At 37.6% G+C, this 13,133-nt stretch overlaps 1 protein-coding gene across 2 annotated transcripts in view; it reads right to left on the reverse strand.

Moving 5' to 3' along the window:
- Positions 1–13,133, reverse strand: part of POLH (polymerase (DNA directed), eta) — a 29,338-nt gene that overhangs the window by 7,470 nt on the left and 8,735 nt on the right. For both annotated transcript variants that reach the window (XM_010863120.1, XM_010863119.1), the window contains 5 exons: positions 4,943–5,112; positions 3,053–3,156; positions 1,774–1,893; positions 1,068–1,191; positions 254–319 (listed from right to left, as the gene is read on the reverse strand). In XM_010863120.1, coding sequence (XP_010861422.1) covers positions 254–319; positions 1,068–1,191; positions 1,774–1,893; positions 3,053–3,156; positions 4,943–5,112 — 584 coding nt within the window. The remainder of the gene's footprint in view (positions 1–253; positions 320–1,067; positions 1,192–1,773; positions 1,894–3,052; positions 3,157–4,942; positions 5,113–13,133) is intronic.

The following is a 13,133-nucleotide window of genomic DNA, read 5'->3' on the forward strand; positions in this document are numbered from 1 at the left end:
TGGGATTTAGATAATATACAAAAATGTAAAAGCAAATGGTAATGAGGGAGACAGGAGTAGTCAGGTCTTCACAGATCTAGTCAGCAGTTCACAGATCGAGGTTTTTGAAAATCATATTGAGTTTTACGGCAGTTTTATGGGAGAAGATAAAAGATTTCTTAACATTTTCTAGCTGGTATCTTTTTGTTCTTCTTTCTACTCCATACTGATATTTATATCCCAAAGCTCACCCAAGCAATAAAGAAAATCTTACAGCATTTCGGTCCTTGATGAGTCTCTCCTCTAGTTCCTGGGCTAATTGCAAAAGCCACCATTGCACCTAAAAAAAGTATTGAGATTTTAAACTTTCATTTAAAGACTCTAGGTTTATTATAGAACTCTCAGGTAGCGCTAGTGGTAAAGAACCCGCCTGCCAGTGCAGGAGACCTAAGAGACATGGGTTTGATCCCTGGGTTGGGAAGATACTGGAGGCATGGCAACCCTCTCCAGTATTATTGCCTGGAGAATCCCTTGGACAAAGGAGCCTGGCCGGCTATACTCCATAGGGTCGCAAAGACTCAGACATGACTTAAGCAACTCTGCATGCAAAAATGGTCGTTTTGTTCAGTTCTCCCCAAAATGGAAGTGTGCAAAAAAGTCTCCCCCATAAGGATCACCAGATGATAGAAATCTTCAGAACTCTGACCTGCCCTAATCTAAGAGTTTTCACTTTCTTTTCTTGCTGGCATGCTATCAGGTAAACTTAAGGCATGTTCCAGCTCTGAGAAAAAAAGACACAAACCAGAGGCACAATATCCTGGCTTCCTAAGTTTTCATCTACCAAAAAATGAGTAATTCCATTTCAAACTTCAGTTAGTTCCATTCTAGTTCTTTTTAGATGAAGAAAGGAAGAAAGGAAAAGAAATAATAAAAATCCCAAGTGAAACTCATCAATTTTCAACACAAAACCCCTTCTGTTTCCTGCATATTTTACAGCATAAAGGTTCCATCTAAGTTTTCACAGCTACCAAAACCTACCCACCAGTTCCCTTAAAAGAGACAATGTTCTGTCAGGAATGTCTGCCCACCTGATCCCGAGTAGACAGAGCTGTTTTTCCTGGGAAGTTCTTGCTGCAGCCAAGGGTTTTGGTTATTGGCCTGGGTTTAACTGGATCATGTTCAATCCCCCGGCACATGGCATATAGCCAAGATCTAATAAAACCAACACAAAAGTTTAAGGTGAAAGCAAATGACTATTTTTGTTAAAACAAAATACCTATAGTATACTAAACCTTTTATCCCTTTCATGAAAAAGGAAAAATCTATTCAAAATTAAGTACATCACAGAATCTTGCCCTTCCCCATGAATTCCAGTACGATAAACTACTCAGGAGAAGAATACTGATTATGCTTTCTAAGGTCAAGTCATCATTTATATTTTTGGAAAAGTACCAACCAAGCTACAGGATTTTACATCCCCAAGCTTTTTTGGTACTTACTAAGCCTAAATACAAGGATCTTAAAGGAATAACAGCATCTTTGTACACATATGTAACCAAGCTTCAAAGTAAGACTTCCTTTCTACCAACCTAATTAGTTAGGTACATGGGGGGAAAAAAAAACTAGACTGATAGGCTATAGTGATCTAATATTTTAAAGCAAAAGGATCAGTGCAGTTACCTCAAGGAGTGAATGTTAACCTAATAGGTCTAGATTTTACCTGATGCTTTTGTCTACATTTGAATTTAACATATCCATAAAAGTTATGACTGAACAGTATCAGGAATCACTTACCCATTCCTCTCCCCAAAATGACTCTGGAGCTGGGGTTCAGAGAACTGGGTCAGCTCTCCCATGTATTCTACCCCCAGGATTTCAATGACAGAGGCCCCTAGTTTTCCTCCAAGATTACGGCTAACAACAAAAGACAATAAATTTGTAACATCATCAATATCTGGTTAGCAGTAGATATAAAATATTTTGTCTGTGTAAGCAGCTCTCCAAGATTCAGGGAAAATGATAACACACAGTGGTTCTGTAAATTATTGATTTTCTAGAATAAGACTAGATGACTGGGAATTCAATACTCTGGGAGTTAGGGCCTAGGAATAGGAGTAACCGGAGCATAAACACAAGGGCCAATTCATTAAGTGGTTATCAAATCAACTATATAAACTTTTCAATTGTACAGGGTCTACTGTCCCATTTATGGATTCAAATTCCACCTCCCAAAACAAACCCCTTCAATAGCTAAAACCTTTTGTATTTAAGAATGTAGTAATTCTTCAACCTAGCCTTTGAGATGTCTAATAATCTGTCCTTAACCTATCTGTTCAGTCCTTTTTCCATTACTTATTTTCCTCAATATGGTCCTAGGTCATGTCCCGTTCACTGAAAATACCTTATACTTTCTCCTTTTTTGTGTTCAAAACATTCTCCAAATTGGTATTTCTCTTATATTCTCATCTGACTCCAAATTGTGCCAAATCTGAAAACAAAATCCCATGCCCTTTTTATAAGTCCTTCTCAGATGACTTTTATGAACTTTGGTGACTCCCTGTACAATTCATTTAGCAGTTCCATACACTCTTGATTACGGAACTTTCATTATTGCTTTGAACAGTTATATCTTGTCCCTTCAATAATATTATAAGCCCTTGGTCAAGGACACACAATTGGTATGCACAGCCTAGTTATTAATTTTATATGGGAACAATTCAGTAGCCCTAAATGGCTTGCTACGATATTAGAAAAAAGGAAAGAATTAAAATTCCTATTTATTATTTAGTAATAGGTTTTAATAAAAAACCTAAAAGGAAGTTAAACGTATGGCTAAAAATCAGTTCATTTTTTAAAATTCAGGATTAATTATCTTCCACAGATAATCCAGAATTGAAGGTTCATTAAGAAAAGAAATCTCAGTGTGTTTGCAAAATTTTCTGTTATCTCCCTCCTGTCTCCATGGTACCTGTTTTCCTTGGCTCCAATTCTTAAGGAACAGAAGAAACTACAACTAGAGAGGGCCTTCACATAGATAGAGGAGTGAAATCTGAGGTGCTCCCTGAATACTTACATTTTGCTAATAGGCACTTGGTTGAAGAGTTGTGGGACTGACCCGTGTGAGACCAGGGTCTGCCGGTTGGGCTTGTTTAATCCACAGGCCAGTTTTGCCAGAACCTGGAGCATGGGAAGCATAAAAACCTCATTACTGTCAATACCCACACACGGTGAATATTAATATACACACATACCCACATTCACACACAAGGCACAGCTTAAGGGCTGTAACTAGTGGTTTCCACATTAAAAACAAAAACAGAACCAGAAACTCAAGACATCTCCAAACCTGGGTGTCCAACAACATCCACAGTGGAAAACATGACCCACTATCATTATCCTCATTGTTCTTCCCACATCTTCCATTCTGTTTTTCTTTAGTAGTTTTTTCCACCCATCTGTTCCTTAAGGTTCTCCTACTTCAAGAGGGTAAAGAACAAAGAAGCTACAGAAGAGACTTAAGAGGCATTTCTTAGTGTGTCCATATGAAAATGCTGAAACAAACTCATTTTGCCCTACCCCACTTAGAGACAGACATTTCTTGATTAATGGTCAGTCCATTTTCAGTCCCAGTTTAATACAGATTACCATCATTTAGTATCTGTGACAAAGACTGGGCTCAAAATCATCATCCAATAGCAAACATCTCATACTAAATAAGACTTCAAAATGAAAAACACCCATGAGAAGTCTTTTCAAAGAATAAGGTACTTCAGTGGTATCATTTCACAAATTATAATTGGTAGGAAAAAATATAAAATCACTTCACATTCATGGGAGAAATTCTCTGAAACTTCTACTAGGTCATATTTAGTTTAAATTACTACATTGAGATTTTTGTTTCCTCTCCCTCCACCTAACCAGGAAACGCCCCCCCCCCCAAAACTCTACTGGGTAATTTGGCAACTTTCCTCTCCTTGGAAATTCCCTGGTGGTCCAGTGGTTAAGACTCAGTGCTTTCACTGCTGAGGGCCTGGGTTCAATTCCTGGTCAGGGAACTAAGATCCTGCAAGCTGCACAGTGCTGAACTTTCCACTTCTTGAGGAAGGGAGAGAAGGTAGTAACCAGGGAAAATCAGCTACCATCCTATGACTAAGCCTAGATCAAAGATGATGAAGATCCCAAGGCCAAACTGTACTTTAATTAGAAAAAAGCAGAGAATACCTAGGTCACACCACAGAAGAAGTGAGATAATACTAGAATATTCAGCAAGTGAAAAGATAAGGAATAAGTTCATATATAAAATAAAAAGACTAGTCTCTTTTTTTGGCTACACTGCCTGGCTTGTAGGATCTTAGTTCCCCCAACCAGGGATTGAACCCAGGCCCTGGGCAGTGAAAGTTCCCCAGCTGAGTTCTAACCACTGGATCACCAAGGAATTCCCGCTTCCTCCTTTCTTTGGATAGTTCAATCATTAAGGAAATATTGTGGCTACAACTATGTAAATAACCATTTCCAGCAAAATTTTCAGCCTGTTTCTTAGGCAAGTACATGTGCAATGTCAATTCTCACGTTGAAGAATTACTTAGGTTTTTGTCTTCAATGTGAAGTTTAAAGAGGAACCCATTTCAAAGATGTGTAATGGTTTAAATGCCCCATGCAGGGACTTCCTTCCCTTAGAGGTCCAGTGGTTAAGACTTCTTCCAACACAGGGAATGTGGGTTTGATCCCTGGTCAGGGAGTTAAGATCCTACATACCTCAAAGTCAAAAAAAGAAAAACATAAAACAGAAACACTATTAAGACTATTAAATAGTCCACATAAAAAAAATTTTAAATGCTCCACTCGTATCTATCCCATCTATGTTTTATTGTTGTTGTTTTTTTAAGTTTGTGTTTGTTTCTATCCCTGTGTTTAACTGCAGATATATCTATGTTTCTCTTTGAAATCTACTATTAGCCTTCACCTTATTGTGTGAAATCCCAGCAGAACACTGAAAACCAGTCTGCCTCTCGATGGCTGCTCGCATTTCTTCCACAATCACTGCTCCCATAGTGAGCTGTAGGTCTGGAGAGCTGGTGCTTTCAGTCTGAAGAGAATCAAGCCATTGCAATAAGCCTTGTTTTCGCCTTTCCTCTGAAAAAGTTGAGAGGTCACAGGTAGACATTTTTTTAAAATCAGGGTTTTATTTGTGTTATCTAATGCAGAAATGCTTAGATTTCAGGTACTTTAGATATGTTTTTAGAAGACTACTCAGTATCACAACAGAGATCAATTTCTTATACCAAGTCCAGCAGCCTTAATTTCCAGCCTAGGCTGAACCTTATAAGCTCCAATAACCAACAAATATTTTGTATTATCTTTTATGAGCAATGATTTAAAAGTACTTCTGTTTTCTCTCTCCAGTTTTGAACTTTCTTCCTCCAACTTCCCTTGCATGCCACCAAGAATTCTATTAAGTTACTCAATTAGAAATTATTCAGAATTATCTCACGCTTCAGTATAAACTTAAGTTAGCACTTCTGTATTTTTAGAGGCTGGTTCCAGTTGAATAGCTTAAATCTAATCAGCACCACTAGATTTATTCTCTTGACAAAGTATTTAAATTAGATGTAGCTTTGTACTTACGGCCTTGAAAATATCTTATTATCCAATTTAGGACTAGTCAGTTTTGGAAAAGCATTTTAAAAGCATTATGTAACAAGAAAGTTAAGAAATATACACCCTGGTTTAAAGAGGCTGAAGTGAGGGCTTCCCTGATGGCTCAATGTTAAAGAATCTGCCTGCAGTGCAGGAGACACAGGTGATGTGGGAAATATGGGTTTGGTCCCTGAGTTAGGAAGATCCTCTGGAGCAGAAAATGGCAACTCACTCCAATATTCTTGCCTGAAAAATCCCATGGACAGAGAAGCCTGGCAGGCTGCAGTCCAAAGGGTTGCAAAGAGTCGGACACGACTGAGCACACACACACAAATGAGCTATGAACAAGGCAAGAAAATACAGAGTGTCTCGAAGAGGTAGAATAAAGGCTCATATATATGAGGAGGAGGAAGAGGAGCACATAGAAGGATTTTCCAACTGCTGTTTCTCTGCTTTGCTAACCCGTCTTCCTCCTCTAACGCCCTAACTGTGGATACTGAGCAACATTCTTCTCCGTAGATACCTTTTCTCTTGGTGAACTGGTACTGGCTTATGTTTCAATTTGCTTATGCTGAGTACACGCAAATCTTAAGCTCCTTCCCCAAATTCTTAAACTTTAATCCCTTATTTCTACCTCCCTACAGAAAATTTTTCATTAAATTTTTGAATTTTTCATTAAAGTATCAAACAAAATGCTACTAAAGTCAATCTTTATATCTTCCTCCTCAAAGGTTCTCTTTCCCAAACAACTTCCTGTTTCTCTTAAAGGTTTAAAATCTAATATTGACTTCTTTTCTTTTACTCCCCTTTATTGTAGTTATCTATGGAGAAGGAAATGCCAACCCACTCCAGTATTCTTGCCTGGAGAATCCCATGAACAGAGGAGCCTGGTGGACTGCAGTCCACAGGGTCGCAAAGACTCGGACAAGACTGAGCAACTAACACAATTGCAGTTATCTAGTTACCAAGGCCACTTCACCATATTCCGCATATTCACTGCAACTCACTCTATTTTATTCGTATTTCTTCCATTCTTGCCTGTGCCACCTTAACTTTTGTTTTGTTTTTGGCCATACCAGGGATCAAACCCGTATCCCCTGCTTGGAAGCACAAAGTCTTAACCACTGGATCACTAGGAAGTACCCATAAATTTAGAGTTAGCTCTTAAAATCAGGTAGTGTTAAGTTTTACAAATTAGTTTTTTCTAAAATTGAGTATTCCTCATCCTTTGTGTTTCCATATAAATTTTGGAATCAATTTGTCAATTTCTATAAAATCCTGCTGGGATTTTGGTGAAAATGCAATGAATCTGTAGATCAGCTTGGGGCTTGACCTGCATCTATCTTGAACTGTTTTTTCCACATATATTGTTAGATGTATTTCTAATAATTTCATGGTTTTAATGCTATTGCAAAAATGCCATTGCTTTTTAAATTTCAACTTCCCATTTTAATATATAGAAGTATTACAAATTCTTGCACATTGACTTTGTCCCCTGCAACCCTACTAGACTCAATTATTCTAGGTTCTTTTAGTGGGAGTGGGGGGAGGGTAGATTCCTTAGGATTTTCTATAAACATGGCCATGTCTCCTATTTCACTCTTCTTTCACATCTTTTATTTCTTTTCCTGTACTGACTGCATCATCTTGAACCTCTAATACAATGGTGACTAGAACTGTCATAAGAGTGAGCACTGGTAATTTGTGCCAAAACTTCAGGATTAAACTGATAAACTCTAGCTATGGTCCACAACTCTAGGATCCATAACTATTAATACAAAAGAGAAGTCCTTATACTAATAACTGGTGTACCTTCTTCTGTGCCATGAGCTTAGTACCTTCCAAGCTCTGGTGGCTCAGATGGTATAGAATCTGCCTGCAATGCAGGAGACCAGTTTGATCCCTGGGTCGGAAAGATGTCCTGGAGAAGGGAATGGCTACTTATTCTGGCCTGGAGAATTCCATGGATAGAGGAGCCTGGAGGGCTACAGTTCATGGAGTCGCAAAGAGTTGGACGCGACTGAGCAACTAATACTTTAACTTTCAAGCTCCCTCTGGTTGTTCACAGAATTTATCATCTTGTGGCTGTAGGACTGAGGTCCTCCTTTCTTGCTTGCTGTCAGCAGAGGGTAGCTCTCAAAGCACAGACATGGGGGCTTCTCCAAAGGCCCTCTTGCAATATGGCAGCTTCCTTCTTCAAAGCCTGCAAGGAGTCTATCCTAACTCCTATAGCTCTCAACTTTGGCAGCTGATTTTTTTTTTAAATTTTTAAATATTAATTTATTTTTATCTTCTTTTTGTTTCTTTTTGGCTGAGCTGGGCAGCACATGGGCCAGGGGATAGAACCCATAGCCCCTGCAATGTAAGCATGGAGTCTTAACCACGGACTGCCAGGGAAGTCCCTGACAGTTGATTTATAATTTTTTTATATTAATACAGCTACACAACTGTTTCTTGTTATACACATTCACATGTTCAATATTTGCTTAGAAAGAAATGAATTAAGAGGAAGCAAAGGAGAAAACAAAGGAGTTCTTTAGCTAACACAAACCAGTTACAAAGAGGCCCCAAAGGGAAAGTTTTCACTCTGGGAATTTCTGAGTATTATTTTTAAGTAATCATACTACTTAAACTTCACACACACACAACTATTTCAGAAACAGAAAACCCAAAGTTGCAAATGGGTAAATAGGACCCATTAAGAGGCAGGATGGTAAAGCTGAATGGGAACTTTAGTACCAAAACATCAGACACCTGGATTCTTTTCCTAGCTTTGAAATATATGTCATATTCATGAAAAATAATTTCTGGGAGATTATATACACTTAGATCAGCTAATTTCTGTTATCAGATTTTTTCTGGCTACACACATCATGTGAAGACTCAGGAGTATGATATGAAATATCACCGTAAATCATTTCCTAGACATTGTATTATTCTGAACACTCTAAATAATAAGATGTTATCACTGCATCTGGAAGCTTAAAATTTAAACTGGACACAATAAAGCAACTTGTTCCTTCATAATACAAATACCTTTTATTTCCTCATACAGAAGTAAGACTTCTTTAAAACACCGGCATTTTATAGAAAAACATAATAAAGATAGGTATAGAACAACCATTTGAGTTGAAGTAACATTTGACCACCAACAAAGGTATGCACCATCATCTTCACCAGAGAGCTCTTCAACAATGAGTTGCCTCCCACAAAACCAATGTAATATGTAATAAATAGTTCTTATTCTGAACTATGTAGGTTTTGAGAGGGTCTGCAAATCTCCTGAAAACTGCATGCAAAATTGTCTTATATGTAGGTATCTATTTTTCTGAGACAAGGGTCCATAGCTTTCAACAGGTCTAAAAGGGCATACAGTCTTAAAAAAAACTTAACAAATTATTTTAAGTATTATAAAAACAAAACACAACCATACAAAATCTGAGATACAGCAAAAGGAGTCTCAAGAAGGAAGTTCATAGCAATACAGGCCTTCCTCAAAAAAAGAAGTCTTGAGACTTCCCTGGCAGTCCAGTGGTTAAGGTTCTGGACTTTCACTACAGGGGGCACAGATTCAATCCCTGGGCAGGTAACTAAGATCCTGCATGTCACTTGGCATGGCCAAAAAATTTTTAAAAAGAGAAAAGCCACAAGCCATAAGATGCTGCAGTATATATATTTGATAATGATTCATATCCAGAATACATAAAGAAGTCCTATAGATGAATGAGATAAGACAACCAAGAAAAATGGGCAAGTATTTAAACCGACACTTCATGAAAGAATGGTCATCACTTACAAAAAGGTGCTCAATTTCATTAACATCAGGAACATGCAAACTAAAACCATAATATGACATCACCATATACGATATCACGATTATCAAAATGGTTAAAACACAAAAGAGAAAAAAGCAAAGGTTAGCAAAGATGTGGCACAACTAGAACTCTCATATACTGCTAGTAGAATTATAAATCAGTACAACCATTCTGGAAAACTTTTGGGGGTATCTACTAACACTGAGTACAGACAAACTAAAGGTGAATACAGGCAAACCCCACAACTGAACACGTCAGTCACATGCTCAACAGGATGTATACATTTGTTCACCAAAAGATATTTACAAAAATATTCATAGCAACTCTGTTATTAGTGGTCCAAAACTGGAAAAAAAACCCCACAAAATATCCATGGGTAAATTGTGGTATATTCATACAATGTAATACTACACAAACCCAACTATATACAACAGAATGGATGACTCTCACAAAGACAATATTGAATGAATGAAGCCAGACTCAAGTATGTACTGCATAATTTCAATTTTAGAAACTTCAAAAATAAGTTAAATAGAAATCAGGACAGTTGTTATATAGGAGAGAGGGGAGAGGGACAGAGAATGACTGGGAGCGCAAGCAAATGCGGCTTCTAGAGTTCTGATGTTTTTTGATCTGGGTTCTGTTTATACAAGTGGGTTTACTTTGTGAAAATCAGTCAAGTATACACTTAATTTACACACTTTATGTATATCAAGGTTTAGATGAGAAAGAAAAAGGGAAACCTACTGGATTCCAGATTTCAGAAGAAGCAGAAATAATCATAATTATATGATAAAAATCGTAATTTAAAAATTACTAAAAGGTATGTGGAGTCTAAAGTAGGACACAAATGAACTGTCTATAAAACAGAAACAGACTTACAAAACAGAGAACAGACCTGTGGTTGCCAAGGGCGGCAGGGAGGGATGCACTGGGAGTTTGCAATTAGCAGATACAAACTATTACAATACATAGAATGGATAAACAACACAGTCCTTTTGTAAAGCACAGAGAACTATATCAATATCCTGTGATAAACTATGATGGAAAAAATATGAAAAAGAATTATATATATATATATATGTGTGTGTGTGTGTGTCTTAAAGAATCACTTTGCTGTATGGCAGAAATTAACACACTGTAAATCAACTATACTTCAACAGGGCTTCCCTGGTAGCTTAGTGAACAATCCGCCTGGCAATGTGGGAGACACAAGTTCAATCCCTGGTTGGTCAGAAGCAGCTAGGACCATGTGCCACAACTACTGAGCCTGTGCTCTAGAGTCTAGGAACCACAACTACTGAAGCCCATGCGCCTTAGATCCTGTGCTCTGTAACAAGAGAAGCTACCACAAGAAGAAGCCTGTGTTCCACAACTGTAGAGTAGCCCCAACTGGCCACAACTAAAGAGCCCACACAGTAACAAACCCAGCCCGGTCAAAAATTTTAAAAAACTACATTTCAACAAAATGCATTTTAAAAAATAAATAAAAATCACTAAAAGGTACATAAGTGAAGACCTAAAAAAATGGTGAAATGTTTATAGATGGGATAATTTAACATTAAGATACTATCCTTTCTAAAAATGTGAATTCAGGGGCTTCCCAGGTAGTCCAGTGGCTAAGACTTTGAGCTCCCAATTCAGGGGACCCAGGTTTGATCCCTGGTCAGGGAACTAGATCCTACATGTTGCAACTAAGACCCAGTGCACCTAACTAAATAAATATGTTTAAAAAATAAATAAAAATGTGAATTCAATGTAACTTCCAGAATTTCTTGAGGAATTCAACTAATGCATTCTAAAACATATACCAAACAATAAAAGTCCATAAATAGCCAAGACAATTTTGAAAAACAAAAGTAGAGGGGAGTCCTTATCAAATATTATAACATACCACAAACTAATAAAAACAATGTGTTTCTGAAGCAAAAGGAGACCCTAATGGGCTATTCTACAAACAACTGATATATGAGAAGTTGAGAAAAATGGATTATTAATAAATAACTGTTGGGAAAACTGACTCACTAAAAGATTAATAATTAAGGTGGCTTCCTACTTTAAATCAAATAAAATGGTAAACCCCATATAGTTGAAATACCTAAAAATAAGCTATAAGGCAAATTGAAGAAAATGTAGAAAAATGTCTTCAGGAACATCTGGGAGAAATGAATGTCTAAAATGAGATTTAAAATGCACAAACCATAAGGTGAAAAATGGAAGGACTAAAAGAATTTGTTCAACAAAGTACAGTATAAATAAAGTTAATGGATGACAGACCTGGGAAAAGATGTTTGAAGTGTCAAAAACAGACAAGGAACCAACAATTAGGATACAGAAGGAGACTTCTCCCCTGACAAAAAGGGCAGGAAATCCAATGGAAAATTGGGTGATTATAAATAAGCAAACTCATAAAAGAAGAAACTCAACTGGCTAACAAGTATATGAAAAAAAGCTCAACTTCAATTAGTAAATTGAGAAATATAAGTTAAAACAAGCCCCAATATAAAGTACACCTTTGTAGCCATTACATTTTAAAATATCAGGTAATACCAATTTCTGGTGAGGATAGGGAGGAAATGGGAACTCTTATGTACTGTCAGGGGTCAGGCAAATTGTTAGAGCAATTCTGGAAACCAATTTGGCAATATTTAGTGAAACTAAGTATATGTGTATACCCTATGATCTAGCAGTCCACTCCTGAAAATACTCAAGAGAAACCCTTGCATAGGTCCAAAAGAGGACTAATAAGGACATTCATCATATAAACAGAAGGGTCTGTAAACACAGTAGATCCATACCATACATTGTGCTGCAATTAAAAGCAATCAACTGGGCTTCCCTGGTGGCTCAGTGGTAAAGAATCTGCCTGCCAATGCAGGGGACATGGGTTTGATCCCTGGCCCAGGAAGATCCCACATGCTGCAAAGCAACTAAGCCCATGCACCACAACTACTGAGCCTGTGGTCTAGAGCCAGGAAGCCGCAACCACTGAGCCCACATGCCCCAACTACTGAGGCCTGTGCACCCTAGAGCCCACTCTCCACAACAGGAGAAGCCTCTTCACTGAGAAGCTCATGCACCACAACTAGAGAGCAGCCCCTACTCGCTGCAACTAGAGAAAAGCCCGCACAGCAATGAAGACCCAGCGCCCCCCCAAAAATAAATGATTTTTTAAAAAGCAATCAATTACAGATAAATACAGCTACATGGATAGATCTGTAAAACCACCAATGAAAGAAAATTAAAAAGAATGAGATCTATAGTACCATAACATGATCTTGTAATTAAGAAGCACAAGTTTTTCTTTTAACATTGTTTCATGGCAAATTAATGCAGTTTATACTCAACTGCATCTTTTTAAAAAAAATTTATTGGAGTATAGGTGATGTACAAAGTTATATTAGTTTCAGGTATACAGCAAAGTGAATCAGTTACACATGTATCAATACCTATATCCACTCTCTTTTTTTGATTTTTCTTCCATATAGGCCATAACAGAGTACTAAGTAGAGTTCCCTGTGCTACACAGCACATTCTTGTCATCTATTTTATATATGCTAATGCTAAGTCACTTCAGTCGTGTCCGACTCTGTGTGACCCCATAGACGGCAGCCCACTAGGCTCCTCTGTCCCAGGATTCTCCAGGCAAGAATACTGGGGTGGGTTGCCATTTCCTTCTCCAATGCATGAAAGTGAAAAGTG

This window comes from Bison bison, unplaced genomic scaffold (genome assembly GCF_000754665.1).
Source record: "Bison bison bison isolate TAMUID 2011002044 unplaced genomic scaffold, Bison_UMD1.0 scf7180017864487, whole genome shotgun sequence".
NCBI lineage: Eukaryota > Metazoa > Chordata > Mammalia > Artiodactyla > Bovidae > Bison > Bison bison.